The sequence below is a fragment of the Chrysochloris asiatica genome, unplaced genomic scaffold, assembly GCF_000296735.1.
Source record: "Chrysochloris asiatica unplaced genomic scaffold, ChrAsi1.0 scaffold00004, whole genome shotgun sequence".
Taxonomy (NCBI): Eukaryota; Metazoa; Chordata; class Mammalia; order Afrosoricida; family Chrysochloridae; genus Chrysochloris; species Chrysochloris asiatica.
The window spans coordinates 24528958-24547403 of record NW_006408522.1 but is presented as its reverse complement, the minus strand read 5'-3'; the positions used below and the strand labels follow the sequence as shown (position 1 = coordinate 24547403).

At 37.9% G+C, this 18446-nt stretch overlaps 1 protein-coding gene across 1 annotated transcript; it reads left to right on the top strand.

Annotated features, from left to right (window-relative positions):
- The first annotated feature begins 666 nt into the window (after positions 1-666).
- DTWD1 (DTW domain containing 1) lies at positions 667-15499 on the top strand. Its single transcript, XM_006831866.1, has 4 exons — positions 667-930; positions 4796-4939; positions 9924-10182; positions 15252-15499. Exons 1-4 carry the CDS (start codon positions 667-669, stop codon positions 15497-15499), a joined length of 915 nt encoding a protein of 304 aa, XP_006831929.1.
- Positions 15500-18446: the final 2947 nt, after the last annotated feature.

Genomic DNA, 18446 nt, shown 5'->3' with positions numbered 1-18446 from the left:
GGAAACCCTATACAGGGTTGCTATGAGTCAGAATTGACTCGATGGCACATAACAACAACAGGTTCCTCTCATTCTCTTGTATTATGTGTGTGCATTTTAATTTAAGCTAGAGAAGAACATATCTTTTAGAATATGTTCAACTAAATTTTACTAATTTCATTGGAACCTTGTATTGTTATTAGAGTTCAGATTGAGACTTGAGGTCATGTAACATGAAAGTCAGGGTCTATTTTTAAATACATTTCTGACTGGTACTAACATTAAATCTTTATATTTATTATATAGAACAAAGTTGCCATTTTTAGGACAGAAAAGGTTGTTGAAGAATGTATTATTAGGACCTAACCTTTATATTGGAGTCCTGGTGTGGCACTGTGGGCTAATGCGTCAGACTACAAAGTCGTTTGAACTGCAAGGTCAGTGTGGTTCAAGCCCACTAACTGTTCCTTGGAAACCCTATACAGGGTTGCTATGGGTCAGAATCGACTCCATGGCACTTAACAACAACAATTAAAATTATTACACAATTGTGTATCAATTTTTTTTATAGGGGCAGTGAGTAAACTGTCTTATTTTATTTTGTCCCCCCCTTCTTTTTTTTCCCTTTTTTACAGTGCACCTATGATATGGTTTGAAATAGATGTTAAATTTGAGTTTGAATGAAAAATGACTTCCAATTCACCTGTATTTCTCAAAGAAAATGAAGAAAATAATTCAAAATTTATGGAAATACAACAGTTACAAACCACTTCCATAGTGTCAGAAGATCCCCTTCAAAACTTACACCTGGCATCTCAAGAGGTTCTTCAAAAAGCTCAGCAAAGTGGGAGGTCAAAGTGTCTCCAATGTGGTGGTTCAAGAATGTTCTACTGCTATACATGTTACGTCCCTGTTGAAAATGTACCTGTTGAACAGATTCCACTTGTAAAGGTTGGTAAGAAATCAAGTTGTTTTAAAGCAGGAAAATAGATTTTAAAAGATGTCTTCTCTATGTCTGTATTATTTACCCTCTTCAAGCTATACCTAGATCTCTGTATCCCAGAGCCCTTTGTTCCAAGGTTGAGTATGCATCACTATTTACCTCTGTCCCATTAGACCATGCAAACCTGTCTCAGTTCCCCTATCTATCTTATGCTTCTGCCTCCTTCCCACTTCTTTTTTTGCCCTCCCCAACACCCAAAATAAACCCCCACCCCAACCCCATTGTGATTACCTTATATTCCATTAGTTCTTCCCTCCATTTAAGATAATCTATTTTATCCAGTTATCTACCTGACCTTCCCACTACCTGGATCTCTGTTCTTCTGTATTCACGTTTTTTCACATTGTAATTGTTTTGATCATAGACTGACCTCTCTGATCCTCTGTTCTTATAATTTTATTCTGTTCTTGACTCTTTCATTTGTCGATTGAGTTCAGGTTGATGCTGCCATGTACGTCATTCTGTAGTTGTTATGTGTTCTTGCTGGTTCTCAGTCCACAGAACTTCCTTTATGATGTTTTTCATAGCAGGGTTGGCTTTGGCAAAATCCCTTAGCTTCTGCCTATCCTGGAATGTTTTGATTACACCACCATATTTGATTGACAGCTTTGCTGGGTAGAGAATTCTTGGGTGCCAGTTTTTTTTCTTTCAGGGTTTTATATATCTCTCCCCATTGCCTTCTTGCCTGCATGGTTTATGTTGAGAAATCCGAGCTTAATCTGATTTGCTTGCCTTTGTATGTTATATTTCTCTTTTCTCTAGCTGCTTTCAAGATGCTGTCTTTATCTTTGATTTTGGAGAGCTTGATTATTATATGTCTTGGTGATTGTCTTTTAGGGTCTATCCATCCTGGGGTTCGTTGAATGCTTATCTTTTCACTTTTCATGATGTTAGGAAAATTTTCTTCCAGAAGCTCTTCAACTATCTCCTCTGTGGGCTTGTGTGATTGTTCCTGTTCTGGAATGCTAATAATTCTTACTTTATTCCTCTTCATGTTATCCAACATGAATCTTAGGCCTTCTTCATATTTTTTAATTCTTTTTTGTATTTGTTCTTCTATCTTAGTAGTGTTGAGAGATTTATCTTCTAGCTCACTAGTTCTAGCTTCTATCTCTTCAATTCTATTCCTTTGCCCTTTCAATGTATTGTCCATTTCTGATATTCTGTTATTAATCATTTGGACCTCTTTCTGTAGGTTTTGAATTGTTTCCAATGATGTATTTGATTGTTCCTGTAGCACTTTCCTGACTTCTTCATTATTTTTCTCAACTGCATTGTATAGTGTTTTGATACCTTTTATAATCATTTTTAGGAATTCCTTCTCAGGCATTTCCAAAGCCTGCCCATCTTCCAGTATGGAGTGTAGGTCTCCTTCCAGCTCATTTGCCTCAGTCACTGTATCTCGTTTCTGGATATGTGCATATATGGTTGTCTGCTTCTGTTTTTTGGGTATCTTCAGGGGTATCGGTGGACTTAATACTTAGATGGGTATGTATTTGGGTATTTTTTATGCTTTCTGAATGTCTCCAGGTAGATGTGATCAGAAAATGGGCTTCCCTTTTCATTCTTCTTCCTGAGAAGTTTCAAGATACCACTGTTGGTCGTTTTGACATAACTTAGGATTTAATTTTCGGCCTGTTTTCTCTTTTGTCTGCTTGTCCCACTCCACAATCCCCGTTCAGACCTTTTTTCTAGTTGGAAACAGTTCAGGGCTGGCTGTGGCCGTTTGGTTTTAATTGGAAATGGTCTTTTTAAATTTTGAGGAGATCTGTGTGCATGCATAGTAGAACCCTCCGAGGGTGGGGCCTGGGGTGCCCACTAGCTCAGGCACTCCTATAGTCACCAGAACGGAGGTGCACAGACAGCAAGGGAACAATGAACAGCTACCCAAAGAAAAGTATGTCCACACCTTTATCTCAGCAGTTCTGCCAGGTGTCTGTGGCAGCTCTGATCCTTCCTCCACGTGGTCTCACCCAAGATGGAGGCTCCTGGAGCAGCCAAGCATTTCAGACTAGAAAGCAGTAGATATCTTGTTTCTGCCACAAATTCCCCCAGTTGTGAGCCTTCCAACTTTATAAATATTTCTCTATATGTGGTTCAGTGTTCTGGGACCATCCCCTGAGCCTGCTTGGTCGGGTATTCTGTGTTGTTGTTGGCGGAGCTCTTTGCTACACGTCCACCCGATATGTCATCTTGTTTGTTCTGTCTTCATAAGTATTTTAAGTCCTCTTCACTTCCAGAAAGCAAGGTTGTATCATCTGTGTATCACAGGTTGTTAATGAATCTTCCTCCTATCCTGATGCCAGGTTCTTCTTCATATAATGCAAGTTTTCAGATGATTTGCTCAGCATAATTATTGTATAAGTATGATAAAATAGTACAGCCCAGGTGCACATCTTTCCTGATTTTAAACCAGTCAATGTCCCCTTGTACTGCCCTAACACCTGCTTCTTAGTCTATGTACAGGTTCCTTTTGAGCACAATGATGTGTTCTGGAATAGTCATTCCTTACAGTATTATCAAAAGTTTGTCATGATCCACATGGTCAAAAAGCCTTTGTAGAGTCAATAAATCACAAATAAATCCTTTTCTGGTATACTGCTTTCAGCTGAGATCCATCTGATGTCCTGTTATATCCCTTGTTCCCCATCCTCTTCTGAATCCTGCTTGAATTTTCGGTAGTCTCCTGTTGATGTATTGTTGCAACCATCATAAAATTATCTTCAGTAAAATGTTATTTGGATGTGATACTAATGATATCATACCATGATATCCACATTCTGTTGGGTCACCTCTCTTTGGAGTGGGTACAAATATGGATCCTTTCCAATTGGTTGGCTAAGTTGGGAAGCCCATTGCTCTGTCTCGTGCTCTGACTCTTGGTCCTATAATTGCTGCTCTTCTGCCAATCCTCTGGTATCACAAATTTTTGTCCTTGGGTTGAGGACACAGAAATCTCAGTGTTCGAATGCTGCATTCCATTCCTGACTCTTTGATGCTATTAAGATCCCCCCTCCTGTTTCTGAGATGACTCCTTTCATACTCAAGGTAGTTTAAAGTTTTTACAATTAAATTAATGATGTTAAAATCCATAGCTGAACAATGCCATATTATCAGTATCTTTCCCCACCTTCTCTTATCCAGATTCATCAGAAAAGAGTCATTTGGTAGGAGTTACAAAGACTTAAGTTAGAAGAGGCATATTAAATAATTCACTGCACTACAGAGCTTAGAGAGCAGATTCTGTGTTCACTGTGTTGAAAATAGGTGTTCTGCTACATGATAGGAGTCCTGGTGTGCCACTGTAAGATAAGCACTGGACTGCTAACCCACAAGGTTGGTGATTCAAACCCACCAGCCGCTCCTTGGAAACCCTATACAGGGTCACTATGAGTCAGTGCCAACTCGCAGGGTTGCTATGAATTGGAACCGACTCAATGGCACTTAGACCAGCAACAACTACGTGATTAGTAATTGTTGTTATTAAGTACTGTCAAATTGGTTCAGATTCATAGGGACCCTGTATAGGGTTTCCGAGGAGCAGCTGGTGGGTTTGAACTGCTGACCTTGTGGTTTGCAGTCTAGTGCTGATCCATAGCTTCATACCAGAAATCCACACAATTGATAATATCTAGGAAGAAATTGTGTTATGATTTCTAATTTTTCTTAACACTCTGCTTTAGAAAAGCATGCCATTCAAACCTTGAGCATATATATAGGAAATTGCTATAGGTTTGCTATTTAAGCTTTAAAGACCACTTTTATTGACATGAAAGTGAGAAGACTTTTTGTATCTTTTTTTTTTTTTTTAAGCTTCCATTGAAGGTTGACATTATTAAACATCCAAATGAAACAGATGGGAAAAGTACTGCTATCCATGCAAAACTCTTAGCTCCTGAATTTGTAAATATTTACACGTATCCTTGTATTCCAGAATATGAAGAAAAAAACCATGAAGTAAGCAAATTATTTTTTCACAAGTCTTTACAATGAATGTAAAAATGAATTTTACAATCTCTTGTATTCCTAAACTTATTTGAATATAATTTAATATTTTTCTTACTTACCTAGTGCTATCATGTATTGAATAATACAATTATTATTCAAATTTGCACACCAACCACTAAAACCAATAATGATGAGATTGAAGAATTCTACTTTTGAGATGGACTGGCCAAGTAGCAGCATCGATGGACTCAAGCGTGGCAACAGTAGTGAGGTTGACCCAGGATCGAGCAGTGTTTTGTTGTGCTGTGCATAAGGTCTCTATGAGTCAGTACCAACTAGATGGCACCTAAAAACAACAATAACTAACTTCTTCAGTCTGAAATTGATCAAACATGCAATCAAGATATATTGATAATTACTCATGATTGGAATGTAAAGGTTGGAAACAAAGAAGAAGGATCAGTAGTTGGAAAATATGGCCTTGGTGATAGAAATGATGCCGGAGATCGCATGGTAGAATTTTGCAAGACCAATGACTTCATTCCAAATAGCTTTTTAAAACAACATAAAAGATGGCTATACACATGAACCTTACCAGATGGAGTACACAGAAATCAAAATGACTTATCTGTGGAAAGAAATGTTGGAAAAGCTCCATATCATCAGCCAAAACAGGGCCAGAGGCAGACTGTGGAACAAACCATCAATTGCTCATATGCAAATCCAGGCTGAAGCTGAAGAAAATTAAAAGAAGTCTTGTTGTTGTTAAGTGCCGTCGAGTCGGTTCCGACCCATAGCGACCTTGTACAGGGTTTCCGAGGGTATCTTTACGGGAGTAGAAAGCCTCATCTTTCTCCCGCGGAGCAGCTATGAGTCCCAAAATATGACCTTGAACATTTCCCACTTGAATTTAGAGATCATCTCAAGAAAAGAATTGATGAATTACACACTAAAGACTGAAGACCAGAAGAGTTGTGGGTTAACATCAAGATGATCATACAGGAAGAAAGCAAAAGGTCATTTAAAAGACAGGAAAGAAAAAAAAGGCTAAAATGGATGTCAGAAGATACTCTGAAACTTGCTCTCCAGTGTAGAGATGCTAAAGCATATGGAAGAAATGAGGAGGTAAAAGAGCTGAACGGAAAATTTCAAAGGTTAGCTCGAGAAAACAAAATCAAATATTGTAATGAAATGTGTAAAGATATGGAGTTAGAGAACCAGAAGGGAAGATCACTCTCAGCATTTCTCAAACAGAAAGAACTGATGGAAAAATTGAAGCCTTAACTTGAAATATTGAAGGAATATAGGAGTCCTGCTATGGGTTAATGCGCTGGACTGCAAAGTCAGTTTGCAATGCAAGGTTGGTGATTCAAGCTCACCAACCGCTCCTCAGAAACGCTATACAGGGTCACTCTGAGTCAGAACTGCCTTGATGGCATATAATAACAAAAACATGGGCAAAATATTGAATGATGCAGAAAGCATCAAAAGAAGAAGAAAAGAAATATACAGAATTATGAGACCAAAAAGAAATGACTGATTGCCGGGGTCTGACCCCGACATAGTTGTCACGAGTTTTTGGTTCACGAGGAGGGGAGATCCAGCGGCGATAGGGATAGCGAAAGAATACACAGACAAACAGAAGAAGGGAGACAATGAGGCACCCCAAAGCCAGGGTGGATACATCACTGGTGGGCAGGCTTGGGACTACAGACATCATGGCCTCTGCAGGCAGCGACTCACTGCTCTGCAATCTTTAATGGATGCCTTCCAACCCGTAATGCACCGCAATCTTTACTCCATGCCTTCCAACCAGTAATGCACCGCAATCTTTACTCCATGCCTTCCAGCCAGTAATGCACACCTGGGGACCAGGCCTCTGTTTTATTTAGGGGAGGAGTTTCACACCAAGCTGGGAGGGACTAAAACAGGATACAGCTAACATCAGTAATTTTCCAGACATTCAGGTAACTTTACATTGTACTTCACTGGTTCGAATCCCAGGCCAGCAACTTGGATTTTCAGGCCCAATTAACATATCTATAGCCCCTGAGGTCAGTTGGGGGAAGTTGAGAGTTCTGCAGGAGAAGCCCAGGTGAATGGGCTGTACCTGGAAAAGGGATTAGGGAGGATGGGTTCTTTGTCTATAGAACAAAGAACTGAGAAGTAGCTAAGATATTTTTAGTTAATCCTTTGGAGAAAGGTTTAACCTTGCAACCTTTAGTCTTGGCTTTAGGAAAATATCACATTTATCTGTGGATTTTCAAAGGCTCCAGTGTATTAATTTAATATATATACCTGAATATTAATATGAAAGCAATTTGCCATTGACTGCCAGTGGCCTCATTTGTTACACTCGGCCCTAGAGGGCCTCGAACCTCTGACTAGTCTTACACGGTCTGCAACAACTGATGTTCAACCATTTCAAGAGGTAGCATATGATCAAGAGTCAATGATACCGAAGAAAGAAGACCAAGGTGCACTGAAGGCATTGGCAAAGAACAAGACTCTGGGAATTGATGGACTACAAATTGAAATCTTTCAACAAATTGAGGCAGCACTGGAGGCGCTCAACTGTGCCAGGAAATTTGGAAGACAGTTACCTGACCACTTGATTAGAAGTGATCCACATTTGTGCACTTTCCAAAGAGAGGTTACCCAATGGAATGTGGAAATCATTGCACAATATCATTAATATGTCATGCAATGAAAATTTCACTAATGATAATTCAAAAAGTTTAGCAGTACATTGACAAGAAATTTGCAGAGATCCAAGCTGGTTTCAGAAGAGGACATGGAATGTGAGATATCACTGCTGATGTCAGATGGATCTTGGCTGAAAACAGAGAATAACAGAAAGATGTTTAGCTGTGCTTTATTGCCTACACAAAGGCTTTCAATTGTGTGAATCATGACAAACTATGGAAAACATTGTGGAGAATGAATATTCCAGAACACTTAATTGTGCTCATGAGATGCCTGTACATGGATCAAGAGGCAGTCATTCGAACAGAACACAGGAGCACTACATGGTTTAAAATAAGGAAAATTGTGCCAGGGTTTTATTCTTTCACTATATTTATTAAATCTGTATGCTGATTAAATAATCTGAGAAGCTGGATTGTATGCAAAAGAATGTGGCATTAGTATCTGAGGAAGACTCATTACCAACCTGTGATATGCAGGTGATACAACTTTGCTTACTAAGAACAAAGAGGATTTTACATACTTACTGGTGAAGATCCAAGACCACAGCCTTTGATATGGGTTGCACTTCACTGAAAAGAAAACAAAAATCCTCACCACTGGACCAATAAATAACATCGAGCTAAATGGAGAAAAGATTGAAGTCAGTGACTTCATTTTGCTGGGATCACCCATTAACACTCATAGAAGCAGCAGTCAAGAAACCAAACAATGTATTGCATTAGACAAATCTGCTTCACAAGACATCTTTACAGTGTTTAAGTGTAAAAATGTCAGTTTGAGGACTAAGGTTCACCTGACCCAAACTGTAGCCTCAAATTTAGTAGCCTTCTATGCATATGAAAGTTGGACAATGAATAAGGAATATTGTAGAAGAATTGATGCATTTGAGTTACTGTCTTGGTTGAAAATATTAAAGTACCATGGATTGCCAGAAGAACAAACCATCTGTGTTGTAAGAAGCACAGCCAAAATGCTCCTTAGAAAACATGATGGCCAGACTTCATCTCTCATACTTTGGACATAATATCAATAGTGATCAATCATCACTGGAGAAGGATAGGATGCTTGGTAAAGTGGAAGGTCAGTGCAAAAGAGGAAGACCCCAGTAAGATGGATTGGCACCGCGCAGGTAGCAGTGATTTCAAGTGTAGGAACAACTATGAGATCATCACAGGACAGGGTAGTGTTTCATTCTGTTGTACGTACATAAGGTCGTGAATCTGTACTGACTCAACAGCATCTAACAACAATAATCCCTAACTACAGTGCATCTTCCTTCTGAAGTGTATAGATTTATATCAAGAAACAATAGCTACACATTTTGATATTGTTCAGTAAATATTGCTTTGATTTTGTAGCAAAACTAAATAAGGCAGTCCCTGGGTTGTGAACAAGATCTGTCTTTAAAAAATTGTAAGTCAGTTGGAAGAGGTGCATATGGTATTTTTTAATCTTACTTCAGTGCTAGAAAAGGCACAAAGCCTTTTCAGTGATTTAAAAGCTGCATGTGCAGTAATTGAATGTGATTGTGATAAAGAATTTGTTGTGAGTTAGTTCAGTAGTTTCGCACTTAAGGCAAATTTACATAGACATATATTGGTTTTGAGCCCTGCTCAGATGACCCCACTCAAGGATGTACTCAGCTGTGCCACTTTCAATGTGTGTAGCTGTCCATATTGCTGTTAAGTGCCGTCGAGTTCGTTCCGACTCATAGTGACCCTGTATAGGTTTTCTGCAGAGCAGCTGGTGCATTTGATCTGTCGACCTTGTGGTTTGCAGTCAGCACTGATCCTACAGTGCCATACCAGGAATCCATAGTGCTACCAATAATCTAATTCCGTGTATGCATTAGGCTACTGAAAGGACTCAGTATTTTGTATCTTCTAAGTTTTCTATTCCAAGGCTTCAATCTACTTTTTCTCATTCAGATTATCGTGATGAATCACCAAATTGTAAACATTCAGATCTGTTCCTGTTTTGCTTAGTCATCATCACAGAATTGGTTAGAATAGGTTCAACATCCTGCTTAAAGGCAACTAGGAATTGTCTGTAGGCCCAATGTTCAGACACTTGTAAGACTTTTGGGTTGTATTTATGATGATCAATTACTAAAGAAGAGCCATAAACACTACCTTACATATTAAAGAAGCACACACAATAGAACGGAATGCTTGTTTCTCAGATATTCAACATACTTTTTTCTCTTAATGTTATAAGTTAATGGGGAGAGATTTCATTTAAAGATCATGTTAGCACACTGCTAACAACAGTTTCTTTGCTTTAGGTTGCACTTGTTTTTCCTGGACCAAAGTCTGTCTCAATAAAAGATATTTCTTTTCATCTGCAAAAAAGGATGCAGAATAATGTTAGAAGTGACAATGATGACAATGACAGGCCATCTATTAAGCGTAAGAAAACAGAAGGAGAAGGTGGCTGTGAGTTGAATGACAGCAATTGGAAAGGGACAACACTGAAGAAAATTATATTCATAGATAGTACCTGGAACCAAACAAACAAAATATTCTCTGATGAAAGACTTCAAGGTAAGAAAAAAAAAAAAAAAGAGTTTTTTTGACTTATTTTGAAAAACTTCAAACCTACAGTTAAGGTGAAACAAGTGTTGCATTGAATACCCCTCTACCCTCCCCTGGACTCATCAGTTGTTAATGTTCTGACATATTTGCTTGATTTCTCGTTTTCTATTATGTGTATGTACTTATGTTTGTATTTTTGGCTGATCCATATAATAGTATCTTGCAGGATTTAAAAAACTTCATCTATTAAATACTCAAGTATATTTGTCCTAAGAATAATAACATTATTTTGCATAGTAATACAGTCCTAATATCATATTAACAATAATATTATCACTTAAGATAAAAGGATGATTTTTCAAGTGTGTTCTTTCTTCTTCTGTTGTTAGCTGAAATTCTTACATACAGCAGAGCTTTTCCATTTCAGGCTTCTGTTTTCCTCTTACTCTCACTCCCCTACCCCCACTTTCTTGTAATCACTGTTGTCGCCTTTATTTTTTAGTTCAATATGTTATGATTTATGACTTGATATTGTTTTTAACACTCAACTTTTGCCTGTAGGTGTGCCTTCAAATCCTTTTTGCATGGCCACATTAGTCTTTCTGATACAACATGATGTACCTAATGTACTTTTCTTTTCATGTTCCAGACCCGGAATCAACCATTTTTCTAAGGAGTTGTAATTCTTTTTAGTGGGAAATTATATTAGAAACAAAGGTTGACAAAAACTATAAACCTCAGATGAAAATTTATGGGATCACATCCAAGTTTGGTAAAAATTATTTAATCTTTCTGTAGTGGAGTTGTTGTTAGTAAGTGCTGTCGAGTCAGTTTTGACTTATAGTAACCCTATATAGGATTTCCAAGGTAGGTACAGGGAAAATAAATGTTTGTGATAACTTTTGAATTCAGTCATCATTGTTTAATTGACACAGTTAAAAGTCTTTTAGTCAAATACACTTAAATTAATTTTCCTTATTGGAGTCCTGGTGTGGTGCTGTGAGTTAATGTCCTGGACTGCAAAGTTGATTTGAATTGCAAGATCGGCAGTTCAAGCTAACAGCCGCTCCTTGAAAACCCTATACAGGGTCTCTATGGGTCGGAACCAACTCGATGGCACTTAACATCAACATTTTCTTAATTTAAAATAATATCGTTAATTGGAATCTGATCAATGTGTATTTTTCTTACAGTTTTTTAAAATCAGTACTGTAAAAAAGTGGTTGTGTAACGTTGTTGTTAAGTTCTGTCAAGTCAGTTCCCACTCATAGTGACTTTGTATAGGGTTTCTGAGGCTGTACATTTTTTGTGGGAGCAGAAAGTCTAATTTTTCTCCCATGGAGTGGCTGGTGGGCTCAAACCACCAACCTTGTGTTTCGCAGTCCAGTGCTTACTGTACAGAGCTATCATGCTCCCCTGTGGGACATAGACTTTTTAAATTCTAAAATTCATATTTACCTTTGTCTGAATGCCCCTTTTGCAAAGGTTATGCATCATAGAAATCAGATTTTATCAAATTATACAGTTAATTTTTTTTAATACTATTATATAGAAATAAAATGTAGTAGAATGGACCAGAGTTAGGAAATATGGATTCAGTAATATAGCTGCTGATCATTTGTTATACTTCTTATTTTCTGTTTATTTAGAGTAGACAATGTAATTTTATGTAGATTATCCCATTTGATCTTCACCACAATATAATGAAAGTAGAAAATATTTTCATCTCTGCTTTATAGAAGCAATGGTTCAAAAGGATTACAACTTATTTGCCTAAGAAATACAGCTAGAAACTCAAAGTGCTTCTCTTGTTCTCTTCCGCTTTACTGACTTCATCAGATTTTTTCTGTAGTTTTTCTAAAATGTTTAGGTTAATTCCAGCTCTTCAGTGGTTTTGTATATATTGTTTGACTAGAAAGCAAGAGAGCAGCCTAGTTATTATTAAGAAGAAAAGTTTCAACCTGGGAGTGTGCCTCCCTAGGCTTGTGTTAAAAAGATCTATCTTTAGAATGGTTTTTAGAGTCTGATTTATATTAATTAGTCCCAGGCTAAATTGAATGAATGCTAGATTTAACTAGTTTAATTTGTATCGTTTGTACTACTGAGAGCTGTACACATGTTAGTAAAATTTCTTTGGCATTCTAATTGTGTATGTGTGTATTTATGTGTGTGTGTGAAAACATGATAGAGGCTAAGTAATGGATAGAAGGGAGCTGTATTTGTGTGTGTGTGATGTACTAGGGTACTGAAGACCTGGAAGAGATTTATTGCTGATTTTTAAGCGAGGGAGCCCTAAGATCCTGTTCTTTCAGAGAGAGAGGAAGTATACCGGCCACATTCACTTGGATGGTTAAAGTAGCAAGTTACTTCTCAGTTTGATGATGTTTTGAGACATTTTTCTCTATATGTACCTTCTGTGGTAATTGAATTGACCAAATAAAATAACAAGTGTAAACCCTTGAAAAAACTATAAAAGGAATTTTTGAAGTACGATTCAAAATGTTTTTGGAGTGCCCACATTGATATTAATCAGATTTGTGCAAAAGATTTCTCTTATTACTTTCAAAATCACATAGAAAGTATCAATCATTTATGTCAGTTCTATGCCAGATCAAAATTATCAAAAGATTAAAAAAAATTTTTAGCCTTTAAGACAGGGATGGGGAACCTTTTTTCTGCCAAGGGCCATTTGGATATTTGTAGACAACATCATTTGAGGACCATACAAAATTATCAATTTAAAAATTAGTCTGCTATATTTGGATGACTGGAACTGTGGTAGCCTTGGCAGGGCCAGACCAAATGATTTCATGGGCTTTATATGGCTGGCCTGTGGGTCGATGTTTCCCAGCCCTGCTAAGATAATGAAGGAGTCCTGGTGTGGCCCTGTGGGATAAGCACTCTACTGCAAAGTCAGTTTGAACTGCAAGACCAGTGGTTCAAATGCACCAGCTGCTCCTTGGAAACCCTATACAAGGTAGTTAGGAGTAAGAACCAACTCAGTGGCATTTAACAACAACAACAAAATAATGAAATAAAGTTTCTAGAGGCAGACTTCTGTGTGTGTCATATTTCAGCCACTGACTCTCCTGACTCCTTCTGACACCACAGGGAATGATTGGTTTTTGAACATATTTATAGCCTCTGTGTATATGTGATTTGCTGAAATGCCAGTTTCTGGATAAGTCAAGCTTTCACGAGAAACAATCCGTGTTTGTTTAAAATTATTGCCTTTAGGTTTTCAGACATTTTATCATTTTATGGGCTTAAGCTGAACATGTTAACTCTAAACTTCCATTTAAACTCTCAAATGTAATGTATTGGAATTTATAAGGCACTGTTTTTTTTTTTGTTTGTTTTTAATTATGAATGCTGAGGTTAAGAACCCATTTACCAATGGAACACTGTACTGTTCTGGCAAACTTTACAGAGAAGTAGCTCTAGCTATTTTCACCTCTGTCAAAAGGCAACACATAAATTACACATAAATAAAACCCTTGTTTTTAATATATTATTTGTTATATTAAAAGTAGCTAATATAATCACAAAATGGAAGCCTAAACCTACAAGTGAAGAGCTGACATACATTCTTGAATATGCACCACCAGTCTTGGGAGACTACGGAGGGGAGGGAGGTTTCTTTTTGTTGGAGTGTCCAAATGAGTAAGCATGGCATTACACTTTAATTCATCACACAAATTAGTCATCCCTTCCACTTTATTTTGACTAACTGTATTGTTGCAGCCTTTTAAGTGATAGCTTTGTTCACATCATTAAACACTGCTCAAACTGTGTTCATTGTGTCAACAAATGCTGCATTTTAGGATGTGCTAGACAGAACCTGTATAAGGTGAAATACTGTCAAAGAAAGAAAACAAATATTTTTCACTGAAATGAGTGAAAGAAAAGTGGTGAGACTGTACCCTATCAGAGGTGAAAAACTTGATAGATCCAGAAAAACAAGGCTGTCCCATTGAGGACTAACTCTCACAGGGTCCCCTGTACTGCCTTATCCAGTCTTCACAAACACAATATGAGGGTAGATCAAGCTCTCCATTCTTGGTAGTTTATATAACGTCCTCCATTCTTCCTGTTTGCTCTTCCCGGAACTCCTATTAGATATTCAATCCTTAAGGTCTCTTTGTATCTTAATTGTCTTCTATCCCTTAACTCTCTGTTGTGTTTTGGAGGCAGATCAAAAGATTTTTGTAACTTTCTGGGTGAAATGGTGTGTGATGGTAGGAAATCATTATTTGAATTAAAAATTCCAGGTCTGGGCCAGTGGATTAATTTTGATGTCACCTTGTCACTTTTATTTCTCACTTTAAAATGTGATCAAAGTAAAGTATAGAAATATAAGTCATGTGATTCTGAGAACTTGTCTAAGGGTCTGAAATCACTCTGCGTTTATAGGCTGAAATCTGAGCTATAAGAAATGACAGGGCTGCTTTGTGATTTCATGAACCATTTCCTCTTTGAATGTACAAGGACAAGACAGTCTTTCTGACGGTGTCCTGTGGCTCTGGAGCATAGACGTGACAGAAGCTAAAGAAATAATTGTAGGTATTTTGTTTATGAAGAAATAGCCTAAAACTGATCCTCTAGAAGTAAACTTTTATTGGTATTAAGGCCCATTAGGCACTTATCTTTCCAAGGTTCAGAACAACATGTTCATATAAGTTTATCAAGTAAAGAGTTTTGCCGTTGTAAAAACTGGAACTTTCAGCCCTGTCACAGGCCAAAATTTAAAAGACACTGGTAGATAGATTGAAGATAGAAAGAGATGAATATCTTAAATTCCTTTTAACCTGTTGTTACAAGATCCAAGACTGAGAGGTAGTTGTAATGTATAAAGGTTTCATTCAATGCCTTATATTGCATATATATATATATACTTTAGTGCATTAAGAAAACGTCATGTATATATATACCTTAGTGCATTAAGAAAACATCTTTGGAATTGTGATTGAAAGAACTTATCTGAGATGATTGAGAGAAATCATTATTATTGTGCCATGCTTTGTAGTTAAGAAGAAATATTTATATCTTTATTGTTTTGTTTTGTTTTTTGTTGGCAGGGTTGTTACAAGTTGAGTTGAAATCAAGAAAAACTTGCTTTTGGCGCCATCAGAAAGGAAAGCCAGACACCTTCCTTTCTACAATTGAAGCCATTTACTATTTTCTAGTTGACTACCATACTGATTTGTTAAAAGAGAAATATGTAGGACAGTATGACAATCTTTTATTTTTCTACTCTTTTATGTACCAGTTGATAAAGAATGCCAAATGCTCTGGAGACAAAGAAACAAGAAAACTTATCCATTAACGTTTTCAAATGATGTTTTTGTCACTATAGTTTGTTAAAACGAATAAATTTATTGTGCTTTTCATCTTCTTAGAAATAATTATGTGTAATGTCTGCAAGAGCCCTTGAAAAATATCCTGGTTTCCTTCATTTTTACCTTGTATTTTTTTAAAAGAAAGTTTGATGGAAATTTTTCAGAGAGAGCAATGACTATAAAACTCATTTTAGAATTTACATGCTCAAGTTTACTCTGTCTTTCTTCCATTACTGCATTTAATATAATGTCTTGTCTCTGTGTCATTGTTTTTATTTGTTTAGAGATATCCTTAGAGTCCTGCTTTAGTGCTGTGGGTTAATGTGCTGGACTGCAAAGCTGATTTGAACTGTAAGGTCGGAGGTTCAAGCTCTCCAGCTGCTCCTTGGAAACCCTGTGGTCACTATGGTTCAGAACTGACTCGATGGCACTTAACAATAGCAACAACAGCAGAGATCTCTTTCTCCAGTGATCTTATCACTTTTGGAAGTAGATGGGGTCAGAACCTCTTGCTGAAAAAGATGCAGTAAGTGATTTTTTTCATTAGTGGCAAATCCAAGCACAATTAGAATTGTAACTAGTTTCTATAGGACTATTTTTGTTAAGTCCACACTGTCTGTGATAGACATAATGCTTCTTTTTACATCTGTCTGGCATTTTTTTTTTTTTTTTTTGAATGGGGAGCAGTGATTGCTAACAATCATGCGACCCTGCCATAGGCATGGGCAGATGATCCAGTTTAATAAGCTAAATCTGTTCCCCCAACATGGTGGTTGATCCAGGCATGAGTACCTGACCCAATAGCACCAGGTCCGTTTTGATGATTGACATGGAAGCCGTAGGAGATAGAGTGCTGTTTTCAAAAGATGAAATGGTGTGGTGGTTGAAAGCACAGGCTCTGGAGCTATACTGTTGTTGAATGCCAGTTGGTTCTGACTTATAGTGACCCTGGATTGGGTTTCCAAGGAGCAGCTGGTGGGTTTGAACCACTGACCTTGCAATTAGCAGACCAGTGCTCATCCTACAGCACCACACCAGGAGCTACGTTACCTGGATCTAAATTCCAGCTTTTACTTTTCCACTTTGTCAGCTAAATGACAGTTTCGTCATATATGATGGGGTGATGGTTATATGCCGTGGAGTCGGTTCCAACTCATAGCAACCCTGTACAGGGTTTCTGAGGCTGTAAATCTTTACGGGAACAGAAAGCCTCAACTTTCTCCTGCGGAACAGCTGGTAGTTTCGAACTGCTGAACTTGAAGTTTTTCAGCCCGATTCCTAACCACTACGCTTCGTCATATATAGAGACTGGGTAATAATAACAAGAGTTACTTCGTAGAAATATTATGAATATTAACTGAATTAATATATCTAAAAGGCATTCAACAACACTTGGCTTATAGTAAGTGATATACAAGGGCAAGTCAAAAAGTTTGTTGTTTAGGATCCAGTTCATACATGTACAGATTTACTGCAAACAAAACATCTCTGTGATCAGTGGATGGTGGCAGACAAGTTCTCTCAATAGTACACTTATGTTAGTCTTATTAGGGTACCTTCAAAAAAAAAAGTACAATTGAAACACCTTTCTCAGGGGGTGGGTATGCTGGGCCAGTTAAATTCAAGACCGATAAAGTTAGCGAGGAAGCTTCTGGTGGTTGTTTTTTGGAATCCACAAGTGGTCATCTTGAGAGAGATTCTTGAAGGACAAAGGTTGATCATAGGGGCTTTTCTGAAAACGAAACTACATTGATGAGAAAAAGGCCAGGAAAATGGCACTGAGGATTTTTACCCCTTTCTTTTTATTGTGTACCTGCTGAGTCTTCCAGGGTAGCAAAGTCTGTCCTGGGAGAATTTATTGGGAAACTTACCCCTTCTACCCTACAACCTTGATCTTGCCCCTTTAAAATCCTTTTGTTCCCAAAACATGAAGAACATTGGAAAAAGAACATGAGTTGAATCCCTGAAGGATGTCAAAATTGCCGTTTTTATGTGTAAATAGAAGATTGCAGAATTTTTTGTGGAAGGGATAGAGATATGGAAACACTGCTTTCAGAAGTGTATCAACATAGATGGAGGAGGAGACGTCAAGAAACAACATCACATTTTGATATTTTTGTTGAATGTTTCTCTGATTTTGTAGCAATATTTTTTTTACTTACCCTCATATATGTATTTGTACTTTCTAAGTTTTCACTTGTCATTGTAAACTGAGAATGATAAAAGCCTAGAGCTGCTGGTAGCCTTGTGCACTGTCAAGTGGTCATTGCCTGTCTTAGAATGAAGCCAGCAAAGGAGAGCGAAGTGAAGTGATAAAGAAGGCTGACTTGTCAACACCATTTAATCACCTAGATTGAGCTGCACCTGAATGGAGCTCTGTGCTGGATAGCTTCTGCTTGCCCCTTTGGTTACGCCCTCCATCCTTCCATTCTGCTCTCTTCGGCCTTTTCAGTGAGGTAGACTCCTTTGCCCTCCGACATCTGGTTGGGATCAACAAATGGGAAGGACCAGCAGGAGCTTGGAGGTTAAGTGGGAAATGAAATAATGACATCTGTTTTCCTGGCTCCTTTCCTGCTAGGTCACCATGGCCTGGCTGTTTCCCTCTATTGAAGGCCACCCTGTCAGGCATCCCTTTTTTGACAAGTGTTCCAGTTACCCTGTCAGGGTTGAGGTCCCTACAGGCATCCCTATTCAAACAGTTGTCCCAATTGCTGGTCCCTGATCCCCCTTCACTTTTTACTTAGGGATGATAACGGCCCCCAGCTGCTGTCGTTAAATGTCATTGAGTCAGGTGTGACTCATGGCGATCCTGTATAGGGTTTCCAAGAAGCAGCTGCAGGGTTTGAACTGCTGACCTTGTGGTTATCAGTCTAATACTTATCCTGGAGTGCCACACTAGCTGTTATTAACACCTGGGTAATTTATTACCCTTTA